The sequence below is a fragment of the Delphinus delphis genome, chromosome 11, assembly GCF_949987515.2.
Source record: "Delphinus delphis chromosome 11, mDelDel1.2, whole genome shotgun sequence".
Classification (NCBI taxonomy): Eukaryota; Metazoa; Chordata; class Mammalia; order Artiodactyla; family Delphinidae; genus Delphinus; species Delphinus delphis.
The window spans coordinates 49,156,658-49,180,549 of record NC_082693.1 but is presented as its reverse complement, the minus strand read 5'-3'; the positions used below and the strand labels follow the sequence as shown (position 1 = coordinate 49,180,549).

Sequence of the window (23,892 nt, the reverse complement as noted above, 5' to 3'; positions counted from 1 at the left end):
TTTTGTTAAATCACTTTTTATCAGAGGTGGGATTAAAGGACAAAAGAGACCACTAATCAGAAAGTTAAAAATGGAAGAGAAAGAAGTTAAAGGGAACAAGAAGCTATACACTGATTTCCAAATTTAAATCACGTTCACCTGTTTTGTTAAAAGAATGACTAACAGACCTCCTTAGTTACTACCTTAGTAGTAACCACACTCTTTAAAGAGAGGCACCAAATGAAGATTCTTCTAAAATGAAAATTAGCATCTAAACTTTTGTTCTTATGTGATGAGAGGAACTGAAAGTATATCAGAGAAGAATATATATTCTGGAAAGAAACATAGTTACCTCAGTGAAATCAAATTATTCTTTAAGTGTAAATCTTTATATTTATATATAAAACTTAAAATACTATAAAGAAATATAAGAAATTATAAAATAAATGTATATATTTAGGTAACCTCAATTTCTCTAGTCACAGGATTTCTGTAAATATCCTCTCAGAATATTGAATATTGTAAATTATGCCAGAATATAAAAACCAAAATATGACTAAGCCTTTACCAGCTTGGTTTGTCGTAGCAGGATTTCCAGTCGGAGGGACAAGAAACAAGGACTGGATAAAAGATCCCAGTGCATTCACAATATCACGAAAAACCTTGGTAGAATGCTGTTTCATATCATAGGACTGACAAAATGACCTGTAAAATAATTTTAAATGTTTTTGGAGAAAATATTTGATTAAAAATGTTTAATTTTTTTTTAATAGCAAGTAATGTTGATAAATCAGTCTCAATGCTATACTTAAAACTTCTTCAGCACACCCGAGTGATTTTACTAACTCTGGACAAAGGTTCAGAATGAGGTCAGTGTTCTAAAAAAATTATCTTGGCCATATTAACTCAGTAAATTTAATTGATGGCAATCCCTAACCACACTTTTTGCCCACACATACACCCCTCCATATACATACAATACACAATTTTCTTTGTTTAGAAATTATTATTGAAATAAATATTTAAGCTCTTCCTGTTAGCATAAATATTAACCTATCCATTTAACAAAATACTGCTGAGTAAAGTTTTACCTCAGTAGCTGAGGCTGCACACAGAGTCTGTGTATTGATTCCACTGCAACAGCTCGTAGCCACTGTGGTTTATCTCCATCCAGAAATTTCACCAGAAGTGACAGAAATATTTCACATTCAGTTACCTAAAAAATACAACATTTTTAATAATATTTCTTTAAATCTAAGAGTTATAAATTATACTCTTATTCTTACTCCTACGGACAAACCAATAAAATCTTTTAATTTTAAATAAATTATGATCCTTAATGGGGAGTGGAGAAAAAGAAAAGAAGGGAAAAGTAGTTATATATGGAAAAGATAACAGTAAAAATAGTCAGTGTCTCTCTAAATATATCATCGAAAACTCACACTAATGATCTTCTAACATGGTTAATCTTTTATACCTATTCTTTAGAAAGCACTATGCACCATCATGCCATCCTCATTCCTGGAAGGCAGCATGTATCATGTACACTCATGTACCCTTCATTAATATCCCAACACTTTTTCCATATGTTCTTATGCTGTTTCAGAAACAAAGAGGCAATAAGCCAAAGAATGTCTGGCATATATTTTCTAGTAGGAAATCAAGAAGGAACCTGTAGCAGTTGACAGGTGTAAGATATATAAAGTACTGAGAACAAGGCTTGGTACATAGTTTTGCATTATTAACTATTAGTTATTACCTTTGGTATTAATATAAGCCATCTCCTTTGCAAGCTCTTTATAAATAAATAACATTTAAAGCATATTCTTGACATTATTCATTAAATGTCTGATAACTGAACGAATGAACAAAGGAAAAGTCACCAGTTTATTCAAAGGTTGTTTCTGTTACATATTTGTTGAGGACACAGCAGGACCTCTGGGAAGTAAGAATTAACCTGACATTGTGATCGCTAGGCCAAACTAAATCATACTTCCACACCAAGGACAGCAGGTTATTGGAGGTTTTAGCTGGGGGTGCTCCAAAATGAGTGAGCATAATGCGAGGCAAGGAATTATGAGAATAGAGGAGCCCTCAGGATTTTAGCCCGAAGTCTCAGCAGTTGGTATTTTCTAATGCCTTTTAGGTAGATGCTTAAAAATAGAACATAATTATAAGGATAAAGTAAGAGGGATAACTAAAAATAGTTTCATCCTTAGACTGCTATGACTGGGTAAGTCATAAGGCAGAGCTTTGTCACTGTCCTAAACTTGATATGGTTGAAAAGCACTAGATCAGAAATCACATGGCTCAGCTTCTTTATCCATCAACTTTGTAGATGACAACAAGCTAGGTAATCTTCTTATAAATAAAGGATAAAAGTAACTGCACCTTCCTGAGAACTCAAATGAGAAAAATATGAGTAAAAAAATCCCCTAAACATGACAAAGTGACATGCAAGTGCACAGTGCTTACTCTTTTTTATAAGTAAAATTACCCCTTTTAGTAAAGAACTGAAAAGGAGAGAATCATGCTAGTGACTCACTGGGCAACAGTTTTATCTACTGAAGAGTTTTAACATGAGTAGGTCCTTCAAAATGTGTACTATCTGCTTTAGAGTAAAAGTAGAATTTAAAATGGTGACAGAATTGAAGCTCACTGGTTAGGTTTTCAAGCCAGAAAATAAAGGCTCTCAGAAACATCAAGTACATCACAGCCAAAGGAATTATTAATGTTATAAAACTTGCCTTTAAGAGTTTCCTTTCATTTCCTCTCCTATGAAAAAGTGACTACAGTACAAATCAAACAATCACTCAATTTTATACTACAGCCACTAAAATCTTGTGATTTGGGTAAAAGAGAGAGCCTCTCTCCTGGGGTCTGGAGCTTTGCTCTTGCTTCTTCCCTCCTTGCCAAGTGTGAAACTCTGATCAGAGAACTAGTGTCTGAGGACAATGAATTGTCCTCAAGGGTATCTATCAATGGAAGGTGCCTATTGTGAATCTAAGTTAAGCCTTTCCTCCAAGAGGCTGCACTCATATGAAACAGGTATCTATGGTCCAAGTCCAACTCTTGTGGCACAAAAGTACTCCGTGAACACCATTATACTAGCGTGAAGGGTGATGAATGTTTCTGAATTCCTATAGTCCTTTGGTACCAAATAATAGTCAAGAGACAACTGATGTTTAAGATGAATCAAAGCCATCCTGGTGGAAATTTTCATCGAAATACCACATAGATGTCTGATATGGTATAATGTACATAAGATAACTGTTTGCTTAGGAGACAGTGAAGAAAGTCTTGTAGAATATTTAAATGCAGGAGTCTATTTCTCAGGAGCTGTTTAGTGCTAACAACCTTATAGCTAGTGGATTTGTCAGTGATAAGATTCTTTGTGAGAGAAATATATGTAAAGATGTGGAAAATTAAGTTGCACAAGTCAATTTAGCCCATTCATTCCTTTTTAAAAGCAGTAAGTCAAAGGCAGAAGAGAGATATGCTAGCCACTTACAACTAAGTTTAGTAAACTCCTTAAAGATATGTTCCTAAAAAAGACATCTGGGCATGGAGCCTAAGTGTATCAGAGAGCAGAAGAGCACCTAGCTCCGATGACAGGACGTGGAAAGAATATAGTGTACTACCTATATTATATCTGTACCTGAATGACTGGAGCATTCTAATTTCTTCTAATCACTCTCTATATATTAACAGAAGATTAGTTATCTTCTCCGCCCTGAGTTACTTGATAGAATAAGAGATAAGCTGGTGAATACTGGGGAAGAACACTGATTCTCCAGTGCAGTGGTTCCCAAAGTGTGGTCCCTCAGACCATTTCAGTACATCTGTAACATCACACTATTTTCGTAATAAGACTAAGATATTACTTGCCATTTTTAAAGTATTGACATTTGTACTGATGATTCAAAACAATGGTGGGTAAAACAGCTGGTGCTTTAGCAAGAATCAAGGCAGTAGCACCGAACTGTACTAGTGTCATTGTATTCTTCACCATCACACACAATTAAGAAAAGTAAAAGGGTCTATTTCACCTAAGGACCACAATCACAATGAACAAAAATAAAATAACAAATAAAATACAATTATTGATTTTATTAAAGCTGACCCATATGTGCATGTCTTTGTAATTTTCTGTGTGACAAAACAGGAAGTACACATGAAGTACTTTTGCTGTGTATCAAAGTACAATGGTTGTCTGAAGGAAAGGCACAGCTGGGAACTGAATTAATCACTTTTTTTCTCCTATGAGAACCATTTTAACTAAAAGAGTATATGGCAAACTATGACTATTTAGACTTGTGTATATTGCAGATATTTTCTCAAAAATTAACCAAGTAAGCCTGTCACTTTTGGGGAAACAATGGACAGTATTTATTGTCAATGATAAGATTCAAGCTTTCAAACAAAAATTAGAATTTTGGAAAACTTATATCTGCTGTTGTGACCTTGACAGCTTTTTAAAAACAAAAGACTCTTCTGATAAATGGTTGCTGATATTAACATGTGTGATTTTTGGTACTGTATAAAGTATTAACATTTGGAACATTTTCTCAACCATAATAAATGATGCATGGGTAAAGGATACAATTGAAGCATCAGATGAATCAATGAATTTTAACGTAACAGAGTATAAAAATGTCATTACCATGGTTTCATATTCTACACCTTTAAGAAAGAGTCACTGGTTCAGTTTGGTATGAGATCGAAGAAGAATATATACTATTACCTGAAAATGCCATTAAAATAATTCTGCCTTTTCTAACTATATATCATTGTGAGGACAGATTTTCTTCATATGCTTTGACTGAAACAACGTATCACAAAATAATGAAAATAGAAGAAGGTATGAGAATCCAGCTATCTTCTATTAAGCCAGACATTAAAGAAATTTGCAAAAAATATAAAACAATGTGTTTTTTTCTTTGGAAAATATAGGTATATTTCATGAAAATAAATTTTTCTGTTAACATGTAATGGATTTTAGAATCATCTCAGATTAATTTTTAATACAGTAAATAATATTAGAAATAATTCACATAAATGAAAGCTCCTCAATATTTTTAAAGCGTATAAAGGGGTCCTACAACCGAAAAGTGTAAGAAGTACTACTCTAGTATGTCCTTTAAGATGTATCATTTCCAGGTTTAAATATAGAAAACACAAGAGAAATAAGAGAGATGCATTCCACACCAATCACGTACCTCACCCCACAACAACCACACTTCTAACTTTTGCCCTTGGAGAAACTAGAATGTTTGAACTGTTCCATCCTAATGAGTCAAGTCTCCATGTAACAAATTATAACACTAGGAATTAATGTCATATCTGAAGAATTCATCTTTGCAGCACAGTCCTAGAGCTGCCTTGTTATGAAGGGAAGTTTCACCAGTTGGTCATCACGCCCAATTGATAAGTGAAGAATAGAAGCAGGCTTTTCTCTTCCTTCAAACAGCAACATTCAATCTTTACTGTAGCTGGTTGTGCTTTTATCTCTCCCCATTCTGTCCCCCCAAATCGAGGAGACTAAGATCAAAATATAGAGAATGGTACAGGAGCAGTACAGGAAACGTGGCACTGGCAGCCTTGGAGAGAGGAAGAAATGAGAACTAAGAAAACAGTGAAGAATAAAATGCAGTGGGGTTAAGAGTGTGGGTTTTGGGGGTGTAAAAGAATTACTTAACATCGCAGCTCTGCAGCTTATAAACTGTATGATCTCAGGCAAACTACATAAATATCCTGAACCTCATTTTTTCAGCTGTAAAATAGAAATATGAAGGCCTACTTTACAGGGTTGTAGTAAAGTCTAAATGAATGAATGAATGTAAAGTACTTGTTAGTATCCAGAATATATGTACTCAATATCAGCAATTTCATCTAAAACTGAAATTACTAAAGAATAAGATTTCTGTAGCTATGAAAAAGTCACTGGATGAACCACTAGATAACAGAAGTGGTGAACAGAAACCAAATGCCTTAGTCTGCTTGAGCTGCCATAACAAAATACCATAGACTGGGTGGCTTAGAAAACAGAAATTTATTTCTCACAGTTCTAGAGGCTGGAAGTCTGAGATTGGGGTGGCAGCATGGTTGGGTTCTGGTGAGGGCTCTTTTTCTGGCTTGCAGGCAGCTGCCTTACTACTGTGTTGTCACATGGCAGACAGAGAGAGAGAGCATGCTCTCCAGTATCTCTTTGTATAAGGTCACTAATTCTATCATGGGGGCCCTACCTTCATGACCTCGTCTAACCTAATTGTCTCCCAAAGATCTCATCTCCAAATACTGTCACAGTGGGGGGGTTAGGGCTTCAACATATAAATTTTGAAGGGATACAATTCAGCACCAAGTATTATAAAAATAAAAGATAATTAAGTTGGTAATTCTTGATTTGGGAACAGAAACAAAATGTGAATTCTGCATTTGCTGTGGTGAAGATGTAAGCATGCTGCATTATTGTGGAGAACAGAAAAAAGATGGGGTTCTCCATTTCTGATTAGTGGATATGAAAAGGAAAAGGAGAAATCTCTTTCTATAGCCTTATGTTAATTTAACTAGTTAAACATGTATTTTAGAGAGGGAAGAGAGAGAAGCCCTCCCAAGACAACTCTGATAATACTTAGGGAATAAATAGTGAAGTGATATATATTCGGCCTAGTCACAGGTAATAAACTCTCTCAGTTTTTGTTCATCTGGGAAAGACTTCATTTCTCCTTCATTTTGAAGGAAAGTTTTGATTAGTATTCTTGATTGACAGTTTTTTCTTTCAGTACTTTGAATATATCACCCCATTCCCTTCTGGCTGGCAAGGTTTCTGCTGAGAAGTCTGCTGAAAATCTTATGAACACTCCCTTGCACATGCAGAATCACTCTTCTTTTTCTGCTTTAAAGATATTTTGTCTGTGACTTTTGACAGCTTGATTATAATGTGTCTTGGCTTGGGTCTCTTGAATTAATCCCAGTTGGAATTCTTTGAGCTTCATGAATTTGTATGTCCATTTCCTTCTTCAAATTTGGGGAGTTTCAGCCGTTACTTCTTCAAATAAGCTCTCTGCCCCCTTTCCTCCTCATCTAAGACTCCCATAATGCATTGTGAAATAATAAGAAATATATATGTTGGTCTCCACCCCTGATTTTAGGAGAGCTCCTAAAACCCTTGTAAATAGGGGTGGCTAGGAGCGTCCTTTGTTCTAAGAATTGACTTCTGACCCCAGTTCCTGACACATATCTCCTAAAACCCTTGTAATTTCCTGAATGATAGGAGCATCTGACACAGAGCTCCTAAATCCCTTGGAACTTTGTAAGTAACAGGAGTATCTTTTGTTCTAATGAGGCAACTCTCAATGGACTCTGGGATAGGGGTTAGTTACCAGAAAGAGCAAACCATGATTAGAAGCTTGGTACTTTCAGCCCCACCCTCCATTCTCTGGAGTGGGAAGAGGGGTGGAAATTGAGTTAATAATCAATCATGCCTACATGATGAAACCTCCCTAAAAATCGCCAAAATATGGAGTTTGGGGAACATCCAGGTTAGTGAACACATTTACATGACAGAAGGGTGGTATACCCCAGCTTCACAGGGACAGAAGCTCCTGCTCTCAGGACCCTTCCAGAATTCACCCTATGTATCTCTTTATCTGCCTGTTCATTGATATCCTTTAAAATATCCTTGCTAAGAAATTGGCAAAAGTAAGTAAAATGTTTTCCTGGGTTCTGTGAGTCACTTTATCAAGTTATTGAACCCCAAGAAGGGGTCGTGAGAACCTCCAATTTGTAGCCAAGTTAGACAGAAGTTGTTGGTAACCTGGGGATCCACTACTTGGGACTGGCATCTAAAACAGGGGACAGTCTCGCGGACTGATCCCTTAACCTATGGGGCCTGTGCTAACTCTGGCAGATATCAGAATTTAATCAAAATGTAAGACACCTGGCTGTCAGAGAACTGGTCAGTGTGGGAAAAATATCCACGTTTGGTTACAGAGGTATTGTGAGTGTGAAAGTAAAATACAGTGTGTTTTTCCTAGACATGCATATACTGGTCTACTTGAGGTGTCCCACAGGGTCTCTTCATTCTTTTTTCTTTTTGCTCCTCTGACTTGATAATTTCAAATAACCTGTCTTCAACTTTGCTGATTCTTCCTTCTGCTTGATCCAGTCTGTGGTCTATTTCCTCTAGTGAATTTTTTCAATTCAGTTATTGTATTCTTCAGCTTCAGAATTTGTTTGGTTCTTTTTTATAGTTTCTCTTTGCTGATATTCTCATTTTGTTCAGACACCATTTTCCTGACTAGTTGTCTGTGTTCTCTTTTAGCTCTCTGAGCATCTTTGTGATGGTTATTTTGAATTCTTTGTTGGGTAACTCACTTATCTCCATTTCTTTAGGGACAATTTCTGGAGGTTTATTTTGCTCCTTTGGTTAGGCCATGTTTTCCTGTTTATTTGTATGTCTTCTTATTTTCTGTTGAAATTTGGGCATTTGAAAAAACAGCTAACTCTTTTAGTCTTTATGGGCTGGCTTTGTACAGGGAAAGATCTTTACCAATCAGCCCAGCTAGAGATTTTGGGGTCCTCTCAAACCTTTTCTGTCAATGTGTCCTCTCTGGGCTTATGTGTGTAATTTCCCAGCTAAAGACGTTTGCCGATTTCTACTCAGGAGCTCCCCCTGGTGTCTGTATGTAGTACTGCAGTCTGTGGTGCTGTATCAAGTCAAGGTATTGGTGCTTCCCCTGGTGTCCATCTGTGTTACTATAATCTCCCTGGTGCTGTGGCAAGCCACAGGGCTTGACTTTGATCTCAGCAGGCCCCCAGGCGCCCAAGTATGTTGCTGCCTTTCTTTTAAGTGTCCAAGAGTCAGCTGAGACAAAAATCAGTCCCTTGGGCAGTACCCCCAAAAGTCAGGACATTGGTTGCATATTTCACCCTTCTTTTCCACCTGAAGGAGAAGCCATAAGTTGGGAATTTCCCTTGATCATACCATGCTGTGCTGTGCCAGGAGTGGGATGAGGTACAGCGGGTAAGTGCAATGGGTTTTCCTACCCACTCTAATGAACCTTTTCTTAGCCTTGGACTTGCCTGGGGTGCTGTAATTTCTAAGCTGGTTTCTAAGGTTCTCACAAGGGCAATCTGTTCTGTATATTGTTAAGTTGGTGTCTCCATGAGGGGTAGAGTGCCTGGAGCTTCCTATTCTATCATCTTGTCACTCTGCTGTACATTTTTTTTAAAAGTTTCTTTGTGGATAGAAACAGACTATAAATAAACACAATATAGAAAATATAACAACTGATAGGTAAAAACTTTCCATCTTTAGAGAAACTAATCTACCTTTCTTAAAAAAGAACTTTAAAAGACTCTTAAACCCTTGGCACCAAGCCCTGATAGTTTACAGTTCCCTAAATAGCAACACATTCTTTATTTTTTTAATTTAACTTTGTTTTTCTTATATAGCAGGTTCTTATTAGTTATCTATTTTATACATATTAGTGTATATACGTCAAGCCCAATCTCCCAATTCATCCCACCACCATCACCCCCCTCCCCGCTTTCCCCCCTTGTTCTCCATACGTTTGTTCTCTATGTTTGTGTCACCATCCCTGCCTTGCAAACTGGTTCATCTGTACCATTTTTCTAGATTCGACATATGTGCATTAATATACGATATCTGTTTTTCTCTTTCTGACTTACTTCACTCTGTATGACAATCTCTAGGTCCATCCACACCTCTACGAATGACCCAATTTTGTTCCTTTTTATGGCTGAGTAATATTCCATTGCATACCTGTACCACATCTTCTTTATCCATTTGTCTGTGGATGGGCATTTAGGTTGCTTCCATCACCTGGCTACTGTAAATAGTGCTGCAATGAACACTGGGGTGCATGTGTCTTTTTGAATTATGTTTTTCTCTGGGTATATGCCCAGTAGTGGGATTGCTGGGTCATATGGTAATTCTATTTTTAGATTTTTTTAAGGAACCTCCATACTGTTCTCCATAGTGGCTGTATCAATTTACATTCCCACCAACAGTGCAAGAGGGTTCCCTTTTCTCCACACCCTCTCCAGCATTTGTTGTTTATAGATTTTCTGATGATGCACATTCTAACCGGTGTGAGGTAATACCTCATTGTAGTCTTGATTTGCATTTCACTAATAATTAGTGGTGTTGAGCACCTTTTCTTGTGCCTCACGGCCATGTGTATGTCTTCTTTGGAGAAATGTCTATTTAGGTCTTCTGCCCATTTTTGGATTGGGTTGTTTGTTTTTTAAATATTAAGCTGCATGAGCTGTTTATATATTTTGGAGATTAATCCTTTGTCTGTTGATTTGTTTGCAAATATTTACTCCCATTCTGAGGTTGTCTTTTTGTCTTCTTTATAGTTTCCTTTGCTGTGCAAAAGCTTTTAAGTTTCATTAGGTCCCATTTGTTTATTTTTGTTTTTATTTTCATTACTCTAGGAGGTAGGTCAAAAAAGATCTTGCTGTGATTTACGTCAAAGAGTGTTCTTCCTATGTTTTCCCCTAAGAGCTTTATAGTGTCTGCTCTTACATTTAGGTCTTTAATCCATTTGGAGTTTATTATTGTGTATGGTGTTAGGGAGTGCTGTAGTTTCATTTTTAGCAACACATTCTGAAATGACTTGATTTCCTACAGTATTGCCAAACAATGTATTAAATATATTATAGATATACCTCACGTGGCCAGAAATAATTATAACTACAGTGCTTATAAAGACTAGTTCTAAATGCATTTTACATAAATGGACTTGGAATAGGAAAAGAACATCTATGACAAGTATAATATAAATATGGAAAAAACCTTTTTTTAAAAATAGTCTCCACAGAATTTAGTATAAACTACCGATACGGTCTAATAGTTTGTTATGTTGTTGGTAATCGCTAACATGTAGCAGATTGACTTTTCATAGATGATCTATAACCAATTTTTTTTTTTTTTTTTTTTTTTTTTTTTGCAGTACGCGGGCCTCTCACTGTTGTGGCCTCTCCCGTTGCGGAGCACAGGCTCCAGACGCGCAGGCTCAGCGGCCATGGCTCACGGACCTAGCTACTCCGCGGCATATGGGATCTTCCCGGACCGGGGCATGAACCCACGTCCCCTGTGTCGGCAGGCAGACTCTCAACCACTGCACTACCAGGGAAGCCCTCTTTTTTTTTTTAAATTCTTTTTTCTTGTGCTGAGAACTTTTTTTTTTAATTAATTAATTAATTTATTTATTTTTGGCTGTGTTGGGTCTTCGGTTCTGTGCGAGGGCTTTCTCTAGTTGCGGCAAGTGGGGGCCACTCTTCATCGCGGTGCACGGGCCTCTCACTATTACGGCCTCTCTTGTTGCGGAGCACAGGCTCCAGGCACGCAGGCTCAGTAGTTGTGGCTCACGGGCCTAGTTGCTCTGCAACATGTGGGATCTTCCCAGACCAGGGCTCGAACCCGTGTCCCCCACATTGGCAGGCAGATTCTCAACCACTGCACCACCAGGGAAGCCCTAACCAATTACTTTTGTTAATTAAAATTAAGGTAAAATGCTGAATTTGACTTAACATAAAATTAAAAAGAAACATACCATCATATACCATTTTCTCTGAAAAATATTTAAGAGTCAATCATCACACTGAAAGAATTATGATCTGGAATATCACAACATACCCTGCATCCAAAAATTTATGCAAAATAGATACAATATTAGACTGAAAGTAAAAATTGATTTCTTATGCTAGAATTCACCAAATCTCATAATAGGCCATCACTCTTCTTTACATACATTAAAAATGCCACATAAACATAAGAAAGGGAAGAATGAACTTTTGAGTACCTAAGAGAATACCTATAGGTACTCGAAAAAAAAAGTTTGCTTAACTGAAGTGAAAAAGCTAAATACATCATCTTCTCAGAAGAGACTTCATGCGATTACACACACAAACACATATAAAAATTAGCACTTACCAAAAGACTGTAAAATTGCTTAATCAGAACAGATACTACTCTCAGCAAACGCATGCAGATAGGAAAATATGGTTTTTCAACTGGTGCTGGAGAAGATGAAGTGCTGGAACCTTGTCTGAACTTTATATTTGGAGAAAAGAGCTTTATCACAAGAGGACATACCCTTTCTTTGAGGAGGAAACTAAATTCCTGATGCTATTTGCAAAGATTAAAAAAAAAAAGAAAAAAAAGAAGAATTAACTTAGTTTGTACTTAATGCTTATAAAACAGTCTCACAGTTAATAATAATCTTTAATAATCAGTATGAATAATTTAGCTTTATTATAAGTTTATACAGTTTATTATTTTACCATTTTACACACAATTCTGAAATTAGTATTGTTCTTTGAGAATATAAGATCAAACAATATTTCAAGAAGTTTTAAAAAGAATCTAAGTTGAACATTTAATAATTTTGGAATTAAAACGATGTTTATTACTAGGAATTTTAATTTTAGTAGGACACTAGCAATTAAAAACATAAAGAACAAAAGAAAGAAAATACATTACACAAATTCAAACAGATAAAGCATTTAAATAGGCAGCTGACCAAAAATCTGATTAATAAAGTATAATAAATTATATAATTCAGATTTTATTTTGCAAAGATAATTCTATTCATGCATAGAAGATTTACTAATTAATATTTTGTTCTACTTAGATTGCTTGAACAGAACACAAAAAGCTGATAAAAACACAATGACAAACAAGCATAATTATTTTAAAGTCTGGGAATCTTGCAAAGAATTCTTAAATTTTACTTAGAATTATGGCATATTATGCAGAAAAGCTCCCTTAACCTATTAATGCCTTGACTATATTAGCCAAAAGTAGTCCCATTATACTGACAATACAAAGTCCAGTCTATATTTAATGTCTAATCTCAAATATATATTATTCTGTTGTTTTAAGCATCTCAATTTCATTGAAGCCGCAAATCTACCAATCTAATCCTTTAATCTTACCAAAAAAAGGAAAAATAAGGCATAGAGCAGTTTATCTGTTCAGAATCACAAAATTTGTAAAATGTATTTTTTAAAAAAAATCAGGTTCATTCAAGGAAAAAAAATCAGCTTCACTAGAGAAAAAAAAAGAAAGAAAACACGGATAAGTAAAAAATAAAAGCTTTGCTTCATCTCACCTCCCAGAGATAAGTTAGTGAGTCATCATTGTTGACTCCAAATATATATCCTTCTAGTCTTTTATATCCATTTTTTAAAACATCTTTATTGGAGTATAATTGCTTTTATATCCATTTTAATGTACTTTTAATTCTTCCCCCCAAAAAATGGGATCTTAAGAGTTAAGTGATTTGAAATTCTACTCTCAAATCTACAGTAGTTTCACTGACAAAATGAAAAGCATAGTTAAGTCCGTTTTCATACTTTATTAAATAACCTTAGGTATTGGTTAATTCATAAATATTACAGACAACTCTGAAAAGTTTTATCTATTCACTTTTCCCCCTCACTATTCAACTAGCTGCAACTGGGTTTCCTCCACAACCCCCATCAACCACTCCATCTCCACTGAAACTATTCTCATTATACTCATGATCTCTGTGGACAAACACTGCCCTTTCAGTCTTACCAAATTTCTTTGAAGCACCTGACATAACTGATTACTTGGTTCATCTTGAAGCTTTCTCTGCTTTTGTCTTTTATTATGCCACAGTCTCTCAGATACATTCCTACATTTCTGGCCCCCATGTTCTTAGTCTCTTTTGTATGCTCATCCTTTCATGCCCAACCATTTAACAATGAGGTTCCTCAGAGCTCCAGAATATCAGGTCCTCACTTCCATATGTTATCGCCATAGGTGATCTCATTCACTCCCATACCTTCAATTAAAAACTATATGCCAGTGAAGTTTAAATTTATAACTTTAGCCCAAAACCTTACTTCTGAGCTCAAGATGTATAAATTAAACTACCATTTTGTGTACACTCAGGTATCTCAAAATGAGTGAGTTCAAAACTGAATAAACTATCCTTTCTAGCAAAAGTTCTGCCCATAGAGTATTCCACCTTAGTAGCAAGCAACACATTGCTCAAGCCAGAAAGCCAAAAGTCATCTTTGATTAATAAGTATAATTAGTCCTATAACTCACTGATTTTATTTTGAAGAAGGTAAAAGACTGCTTTTTTTACTCACATTTCAATGATTTATTCAGCATTTACTTGCTGACTGTTTAATATGTACCAAGCACTGTGCTAGGTAAAGGAATTCAAGGTTAAGTTCGATTTTGTCCCTGCCCTTATAAAGCTTATTTTCTAAAAGAGAAGACAGATCCTTTCTTAGAGCCACTGCTCTGGAATATTCTTTTCCTATACTACCTATTTCCCCCAACTAACTACTCTTTATCTTTCAGGTGAAAGCTTCATAGCCTTCATTCATCACCAACTCTCCACCAGGTTTGGTACCTATGTTACTCATTTCCATAGCACTTTTTATACTTTTCCCTCACAGCACTCATCATGGCTTATCATTCAGTTAATGTTTTTCTTCCAATTAGATTGGTAAGTGCCGCAAGGGCAGGAATTTTATCTGTCTTATTTAAATTCTGTATCCTTGACACTGAACACATGGACTAGCATATTGTAAGGGATTGGTAAATTTTGATTGGATGAGTGAAGAATGAGTGAATGAAAGCAAATATTTCTCTCTTGAAGAAAACTTTGTAGGTGTAAATTTTAGGATCTTACACAGAATAATTCTTTTTTCTCCTCTGCATTATAGCAGGAAGAATAAAGTAGAATAGATTATGGGTACAATAAATCTGGAAACATTTTTTCAAATCTTTTCCTACAAAATTAAAAAACATAATCCAAACTATAGACATTTCAAATTCAAATTCATTGTCTATGGCCATACCACCCTGAACGCACCCGATCTTGTCAAATTCAAATTCATTTACAAATTCATTCACTCATTCATTTAAATATTTATTGAACACCTGTCATATGCCAGGCACCACTATAGGCACCTATACAACAGTGAACTAAGTCCCTGCCTCATAGAGCTTACTTTCCTGTAGGGGAAGTGAGATCAACTAATGTACAAATACATATGTCAGGAGGAAATAAATGATACAAAGAAAAATAACAAGGAGTAAGAAAGACAAGGGTGCTGCCATGAGAAACAGCCGCCATTTTACACAGTGGTGAGGAAAGTTTATCTGGTAGGTTGACCATTGAGTAAAGACCTCAAAAGAGTAAGAGAACAAGCCATATGGGAGAAAAGCATTCCGGGTTCAGGAAGCAGGAAGTACAAAGGCCTAGGAGCAGGAGTCCACCTGGGTCATTTAGGAACAACAAGAATGACACTGTGGCTAGAGGGTGAGGGCACTTACAAACTATGAAACCTTAGACAAATTATTTAACCCTCTTAAAGTCTTAGCTTCCTCCTGTGTAAAGTAGGAATAACTGGTACTTCTCAGGCATTTGTGCAGCTTAAAGAGAGTATGATATATAAGGAATTTAGCAAAGTCACAGCACGGAGTAGGCAGTCCAAAGTGGTAGCTGTTACAGCTATCAGTTTATACAAGATGATCAGTCGAGTTGTATCTACACTTATCCTATACTAATACAAGAAAGGGAATCATCAGTTAATATTGTTATCATTGAAAGCACTGAACAGTTGTCTAACACGGACCAAAAATTATGAACCATGTAGTAAAAGTTTCAGTCCCAACTCTTGGGCTAAAGGACCTTCTACTTTTTTCTCACTTGATTCACACATTTTTAGGTAAAAGCAAGGATAAAATAGATGACTTAGGGAGGGGCAGCATGGTAGGGAAAGGAGCTAGAGTAGTAGTTAAAAGTTCTAAGTTTTTGTTCAAGATCTGCTAATAACTAAAGAACCCCATGTAAATCACTGAATCACTTTTGGACTTTAGCTTCTTACAGGTAAAATGAAAAGTTTGAATTCTTTCTCACTTTTTCCCCTATTAACCTTCTGTTTTGAAATATTCTGTATAGCACATTAAATTTATTAAGCATTGACGACTTCTTTCTTCCATTTAAATTATGTTAAAGCACAAAGCTGCATACAAACAAGTAAAAAAATTAGTGACAATTTTTTAAGGCTTTTAAATATTATAAAAATAGCTCACGTACCACATTCCTCTGTACACCCTTAGATTGGGAAATGCTTGACTAGACACTCTAGGAATTCCTTCTAATGTTAAAATTTCAAACTGCTTGGGCACAACAAAAATTAAGATATCAGCAAATTATTATATGTCTAAAGTCTAAGGTTATAATTTTTTGCATTTTTTAATGTGGGGGAAAAATACATGTTACTCTCTTGAAAAGTATCTGTGAAAAAATTAAAGATTAATTTTGTTGCAAGATACTACAAATGGCTTACTTGTAAAAAGACTTGTGGAAAATCATTCAAGACTGACTCAAGTAATTCGAGGCCAAATGTTCGGGTCATTTCTGTCATGCCTACTAGCCAGTAAGGGGCATCAGCATTAACCAACTGACAAAGGTCCTGGGAAAATAAATCAAACAATGAATAAAAAATAAATAAAATATTTCACATGCTGGAATGAAATGTCCTTTCATTTTATAGTTCACAAAATTTTTTTTAAAGTATCTCTTCTTAAATAATAGGTTTTACTCCTTAGAAACTAAGTACTGGTAATTCAAATTTTGATTAATTGTATAGTTGATTATGTAAGTAAACTAAATATATAGAGTGCACAGATAAGTGGTTATTCTAACATGGTTTTAATGAAAAACCACTTAACCCTTTAACCAAAATTAATAAAATTTTAGTGCAGGTTAATCTTATTTTATTCACGACAAGTAATGTAAAAATCAGGTATTTGCATATCAAATTACATTAGGTAGAACAGAAATTTAGTACTTTAATTTTCCTATTAAAGGAAGTATTTTATATGACTAGTCATCCCTAATATATCTAGTTCAGGGTTTAATTCATTTTATTTCCTTAAAGTGAAACATAACATTTCATCATGTTAATTAGCTATAGATGCTCTTTAATGTTTTAGAATTTTTTTTAAATACAGGTATCACGGGCTTTTCAAAAGTTCGCTTTACCACTTAGCTTTTACAGAAGACCTATGTTAGCACCTGTTTTCTCTAACCAGAAGAAATCTGAAGAGGATTTTCACTTTTACAGGAAAAAAAAAAAAAAAAAAAAGGCAAAAGTGAAAATCGTGTCAGCACTTGCTTTGCAGCGAGCCCATAGTAGAGGCAGCACACACCCTAGGCAGCAACAGTGGTACTGCCAAGCTCTTTCCCCGGGAACTACACTCAGCATCTCAGCATCAAGCTGCCATAGCTTTGAACTGTGTCTGTGAGCATCTGTGCTTTATCTCGATCTATTTTGTGCATTCGTTAGGTAATTGTGTACTAAGGTAATTGCTTTTTCACTTTAGGCCATTTTGGCTTATGAAAGGTTTCACCGAAATGTGCTACTGTCAGATAGTGGGGGTAACCTGTACCTCTTTGACACTATAAAATTGGACAATTAAAAAAAATGACGCTTAAAAAACTGAATCAGATACAAAATTCCAAAATCAAAAATTCATACAAAACTATATTGTATAATAAAAATTATTCTTATCAACTGAAATACCTGGAAAAGCATATATGCATCCTTAGCACAAGGTTTGAGGGTACTGACAGATCTTCTGTTACTATTTCCTTGGACTAGTACTGGTTCTACAACATCTGCAATCAAAATTAGAGGGGTTTTAGGAGTTCATAATGACCGTTAATAAATCATATATACTGTCTAAAAGGTATGCTTAAAATAAATACTTATTTATAGAATTATAAACTTTAATAATAACTTCAGAACCATGCCTCCAAAATGGAAACAAAAATTGGGAATCCCATTTTTACACAAAATGCCATAAAAATCACTCTTCACTATCTTACATTCATTTTAATAAACTTAGTATCTTTACACATACATTTGATTTTCTCAGTACCCCTTTCTCCAGTCTCTTTATTTCATGGATTTAAAATCCACATGATCTTTGAATGTACCATTAAATATCAAACATATAAATATTTATCACATGGTTAATTTCTCTATCATCTCTCCATCTTCAAAAGAATTAACTGCTTGATCTGCCACAAGTACTATGTCAGTCACAGGTATTGACTAGCTAAGAGTCAACTAGAATGGGGCTTCCCAATTTCTTTGAATACTAAGAAGATATCATTCCCTGTAAGCTATGACAGCCTGTTTTGAATAAATGTTGACTCAATGACTACTTGAAAAGAAAGAGGTTCTAAGTATTTTCTACCTTATTAGAAAGTATTAAATGAGATATTAGTCTTTAGAGACGTACAGGCAAAACTACCAATCCAGAACTTATATTGAGATTATGAATATACAAGACATTCAAACTGGAGAACTGCCCTGTTTTATCCCTTAAGTTTAATTCCTTAATATTCCAAACTGCTAGAATTCCACCTGCATTTCCCCTAGGAAAAGTGAGACAAAAGTCAGTGGGAATATTCTAATAAACCAACAGACTAAATGTCTGAAACTGAATGTGAAAAATCTGACCAATGGTTAATTTCAGGAAAAGTGAAGCAATTATTAGAGTAGGCACCATTATTACTTACTAGTATTGCCGTTTTTTACCAGTATTACCAAAAAAACACCAAATGATATGAAAGATTGCTAATATCAAGAGTTTAAGGGGAGGGCTTCCCTGGTGGCGCAGTGGTTGAGAGTCCGCCTGCCGATGCAGGGGACACGGGTTCGTGCCCCGGTCCGGGAAGATCCCACATGCCGCGGAGCGGCTGGGCCCGTGGGCCATGGCCGCTGAGCCTGCGCGTCTGGAGCCTGTGCTCCGCAACGGGAGAGGCCACAACAGTGAGAGGCCCGCGTACCGAAAAAAAAAAAAAAAAGAGTTTAAGGGAAAGAAAAAACTATGTAAAGGGAAAAAAAAGTTTAATCTTTTGTTTCTTGACTCCATAAAACAGAGAGATTGCTCTTGGTAGCACCTTATGATCTTTTCAACTGATCATGGGAAAAAATTTACTTTTCATCCAATAAGGGTTAACAAATGAAAAAAAGGTTAAAAGTTATCAAATTATAAAAATTATAACAGAAGCATAGTATCTGTAAGCTCTGTGACAGGACATGTTTCTAAGTTTTTAGGAAATGTTGTAAATCACAAAGAAAAAGATGCTAAAAATTACAAATATTTGATGAAAATATGAAAATATTAAACTTTACATTATATAAATAATCTTGATTAATACATGTTAATAGGCAGAGACAAAGATTCACATGAGGGAAGCTCACTCTTGGGAATTTACCCTAAAGAAATAATTCATATGGAAATATATATGTAGGAAGACACTCAAAACAATACTAAACTATTGAACACAAGTAGTTCATTAAATTATAGAATAGCCACAAAATATAGTGCAACCATTAAAATTTCAATTACAAAAATAACATGAAAAATTCATATAATGTAATGTTTGGCTGAAAATACTTATAATGCAACATCTGGTGTGAAATGTGAAATTATCATCTTCGATATGAAATTATGAATATATTAGAAATAAACATGGAAAATAGAGTCCACTTCTTAGGGTGATAAAATTATGGGGGATTTATCTTTTGAATTGCCATTATCAATAATAATGAAGTTAAAATGAACAGGCTTTTTTTAATTTTTTGTGTGTGGTACGCGGGCCTCTCACTGTTGTGGCCTCTCCCATTGTGGAGCACAGGCTCCGGACGCGCAGGCTCAGTGGCCATGGCTCACAGGCCCAGCCGCTCCGCGCCATGTGAGATCTTCCCGGACCAGGGCACGAACCCGTGTCCCCTGTCTTGGCAGGTGGACTCTCAACCACTGTGCCACCAGGGAAGCCCTAACAGGCTTCTTAAAGTATTCTAATTTTTAGGTAGCCTAAGTTCATAGGGGAATGGCTGACAATCAATAAAAGAGAAAAGCATGGATGTTAGAGCCACCCACTGTCAAAAGGAAACAACTTTTTTCACTTTACCTCTGTGTCGTTCATCTTCAGCAACCATCCTCTCAAAAACAACAGTAACAACTTGTCGCACTGTAGCAGCAGCCGTATTATTTGTAATATTATCTTTTGTGAAGTGTAGTCGAAAACAAAGAACAATTGCCTGAAAAAATAATTTCCATTTAGTGTGAAATAAGATTGAGGAACATGGTTATTATCTTTATTTTATCTGATGTAACCCAAAATTAAATAATTTGTTTTGCTGCTTCAATCACCTACACTAAAAGTCTCACTCTTTCATATAATAAAACTACAAAAAGCTCAGCATTTTGAAATAATTCAAACTCTCAGTAAATACACAGACACATAAGATTGACCAAGGTAATGTGAAATACTCCTTTCACAATCTGGTTCTTTTAACATGTATACAATAATGTGTTGTGCTTTTATTTTCCCAGAACTTTTTTTTTGCAAATAGCAAGTACTCAAACTTTGTTGTATCACTAAATCACCTGCAGAAATACTATATAAACTTGCTAAGCATATAAATGAATAAAATAATTTTTAAAAAAGGAATCATTTTTTCTTTTAAAATCAACTTTATTAAGGTATAAGTTATATACAATAAACTGTATCCCTTTAAAGTATATGATTTTATGAGTTCTGACAGTTATATTCACCTATGGAACTACTGCCACAACCAAGTATGACATTTCCACCATCCTAAAAGTTTCCTTGTGCTCTTGCAGTCCATTTTTTCCTCCACCCTTGGCCCCAGGTAACCACCAATCTGCTTTTATCACTATAGATTAGCTGGTATTTTCTATACAAATAGAATCATTCAGTATGTGCTCTTTTCTGTTTGGTTTCCTTCACTTGTAATATTTGTGAAATTCATCTACGTTTTTCTTTGTATCAGTAATTTATACTTTTTTATTCCATGGTATGACTATACCACATTCTACTTATCCATTCACCTCCTGATAGACATTTGGGTTGTTTCAGTTTTTGGCTACTGTACAAAAAGCTGCTGTGAACATTCACATACAAATCTCAATGAGGACATGTATTTTCATTTACCTGGGTAAGTAAACACCTAGGAGTGAAATGGACAGATCACATAGTAAGTATAAGTTAAAATTTTAAAGAAACTGTTAGTTTTCCAAAGTTGCTTTACAATTTTATATTCCTGCCAGCAGTATGTGTGAGTTCAAAATTATTCCATATTCTCAACAACACTTGATATGGTCAATCTTTTTAAATCTTAACTATTCTAATGGGTGTGTAACAATATCTCCTTGTGGTTTTAATTTGCTTTTCCCTGATAACTAAAGATTCTGAGGCACTTTCCATGTATTCATTAGTCAGCTGAATAGATTATTTTGTAAAGTGTCTGTTGAAATCATTTGTCCATTTTTTATTGGGTTGTCTTATGAATGAGTTGTAAGAGTGTTTTCAATAAATTCTAGATAAAAGTGCTTTGTCAGATATTTGTGAATATTTCCCCCCATTCTGTGGCTTCTTTTATGATTCATGGGTTTGTGCCCTACCTAAGAAGTCTCTACCTACCCCAAGGTCACAAAAATTTTCTCCTATGTGTTCTTCTAGAAGTTTTACAGTTTTAAAAGAAGCCATTCTTGGAGGAAAACATAATAATGGTATTTTTAAATACTATGCCTTATCATATTAATTATATTAAACATTTAAAAGAAAGCAAGCCTTTGATACCACTAACACTTTTAAAATTTCAACATAAAGGAAAAGTACATGTTATAGAGAAGCTTTCCTATTACCCAATTTTATATTATTTCTTTATACTTCATTTTTCATCCCCAAATATTACATTTCCAAATTAACCAAAATACCAAAATAAATCCTATATTTATTTATAAAACTATAATCAGTTCTTATTGCTTGGGTAGGTCAAATGATAACCTTTTATAAAATGTTAAATATATGTATCAGAACAATAATTTGATAGCTAGAAACCAAGAGGAACTATATACAACAAACATATATATAAAAATACATTAAATATTTTATAAAGCAGGTATGGGGTAAAAGAATAAGCTATTTGCAATTAAGTAAAATCTCATTATATCCTAAGAACATCAAATGAATAACTAGAAAAGAGATATAGTCTCTATACAGTATACTGTGATGGTATACTTTGCTACTTTACAAGTCAACCATTCTTAAAGGCATACAAATTATAATACAACTATTACTGAAATTCCAACAATTTCCCTAAATAGTAAATCATTAAGTAAAGACTGGTTTTTATATTACTTGCTGTATTTTCTGTTCTTTAGAAATATTTCTTAATTTTAAAAAACTTTTTAAAGAGTGAAACAAATAATAGAACAGCTGTTATATGTTCCTAAAGAGGGTGGGAATAAGAAAGGAATGAGAAATAGCTATCATACATGCAGCCTTACCTAGTATCAATGTATCAATGCCAAAAGGACATTTTTCCAGATATTTAAGGGACAGATTTAAACTATCTGGCTTACATAACATATATATGTGAAATTATTTTTAAAAGGGGGAAAGGGAGAGCTATCAGGAATACCCAAGGTAATTGTGGAGAACACTGATACCTCAAAACACATTTTTTTTTCTTTTCCTCTTTCTCTATTCCTTTTCTGCCACATCCTATTCATAACTAAGCCTGTCAGCTATATCCAAGGGGCTCTGCTTAATCACCCTAACCTAATTTCACTTCTAACCTGTGAAAAATAAAGCACCGATGGCTTTTAACATGCAATGTGCATTACTGCAATAGCTACAGGAAAGGTGCTGTTCAAACAGCACCAGGCTTTTCTCTTTCAGTCAGCTTATTCAAATACTGTCTCAAAGCACTTACGAACTTTGACAAACAGGCTTCCTACCTTTGAGAGTGCCTCGTCATGAACTACTGTATTGGTTGTTAAAAGAACAAGAACTGTTTGAAGCAGCTTAAGTTCTTCAAGACTATTTTCCATTAGCTGCCAAAGCATGTTAATTATATTTCCAGCTGCAGTCTGTAAAACAATGATTTTAATTATTGTCAACAAATAAAATATAGGTGTTTGGGTCCTTAAATAAGAAAAGTGATGCAGATTCATAGTGATGAAATGTTTTTCCTTATTTTACCGTCATAAGGTCAGATACAAACAATAGCCTTAAGTTAACGAACAACAAATTATCAGTTCAGATAATCTAGCAAACAGTCATGATTTTCTCTCCTACCTTTTAAAAAATAATTTATGAATAATATTCTCCGTCAGTGATATTGAAAACTTGCTTGGTTCTTAAGATTTCATCTATATTAGTGAACTATGAATTCTTAGATTACAAATGACTTGACAAAATGTACTTCGTTCTTTATTCTGAGCGTTTAATAATGAGACAATTTGGTAACCTTTTAAAATTAAGCCAATGTCCTTCAAGCACTATTGTACATTAAAATATCAGGTATGTTTTATTCTCTCCTTATGAAAACTCATGATTTGATTTGTAAGTGCACAGTTCAGATAAAATCTTCACATTACCTCAGACACAACTTCATGGGACATGAGCCTCTGAATGGCGGCTAAACATAGCTGAGTGATCTTCGGTTCCTTGGTTCCACAACCCATTAGAAAAGGCTGAACAACCTCTGAGCTGTTCTCTTTCAATGCTTTATTTGGAACACATATAAAATAAAATTTTAAACATAATTCATAAATAAGAATATTTTTATATAATTACAACCAGTAATGACAATCTTAATAAAAAATCACTTAATGTAAAATAAATACCAAAATAAAAATCAAGCAGTAAGAGTTAAAATACTTCACATAAATACTACAGACTCTGTATCTAATCTACTCCCCCTTAAGTTCAGCTCTCCCATGCCTTTCTCCTGACACTCCTTTGGTTCTCCTCCATCTTCTTCTATAAACTC

At 34.8% G+C, this 23,892-nt stretch overlaps 1 protein-coding gene across 3 annotated transcripts in view; it reads right to left on the bottom strand.

The window, feature by feature from the left end:
- Window positions 1-23,892, bottom strand: part of MON2 (MON2 homolog, regulator of endosome-to-Golgi trafficking) — a 122,255-nt gene that overhangs the window by 74,889 nt on the left and 23,474 nt on the right. For all 3 annotated transcript variants that reach the window (XM_060025142.1, XM_060025143.1, XM_060025144.2), the window contains exons 3-10: window positions 23,498-23,625; window positions 22,856-22,987; window positions 19,998-20,127; window positions 17,593-17,687; window positions 16,354-16,479; window positions 11,945-12,139; window positions 1,071-1,195; window positions 548-684 (exon numbers count right to left, since the gene is read on the bottom strand). In XM_060025142.1, the coding sequence (XP_059881125.1) occupies window positions 548-684; window positions 1,071-1,195; window positions 11,945-12,139; window positions 16,354-16,479; window positions 17,593-17,687; window positions 19,998-20,127; window positions 22,856-22,987; window positions 23,498-23,625 (1,068 nt within the window). The remainder of the gene's footprint in view (window positions 1-547; window positions 685-1,070; window positions 1,196-11,944; window positions 12,140-16,353; window positions 16,480-17,592; window positions 17,688-19,997; window positions 20,128-22,855; window positions 22,988-23,497; window positions 23,626-23,892) is intronic.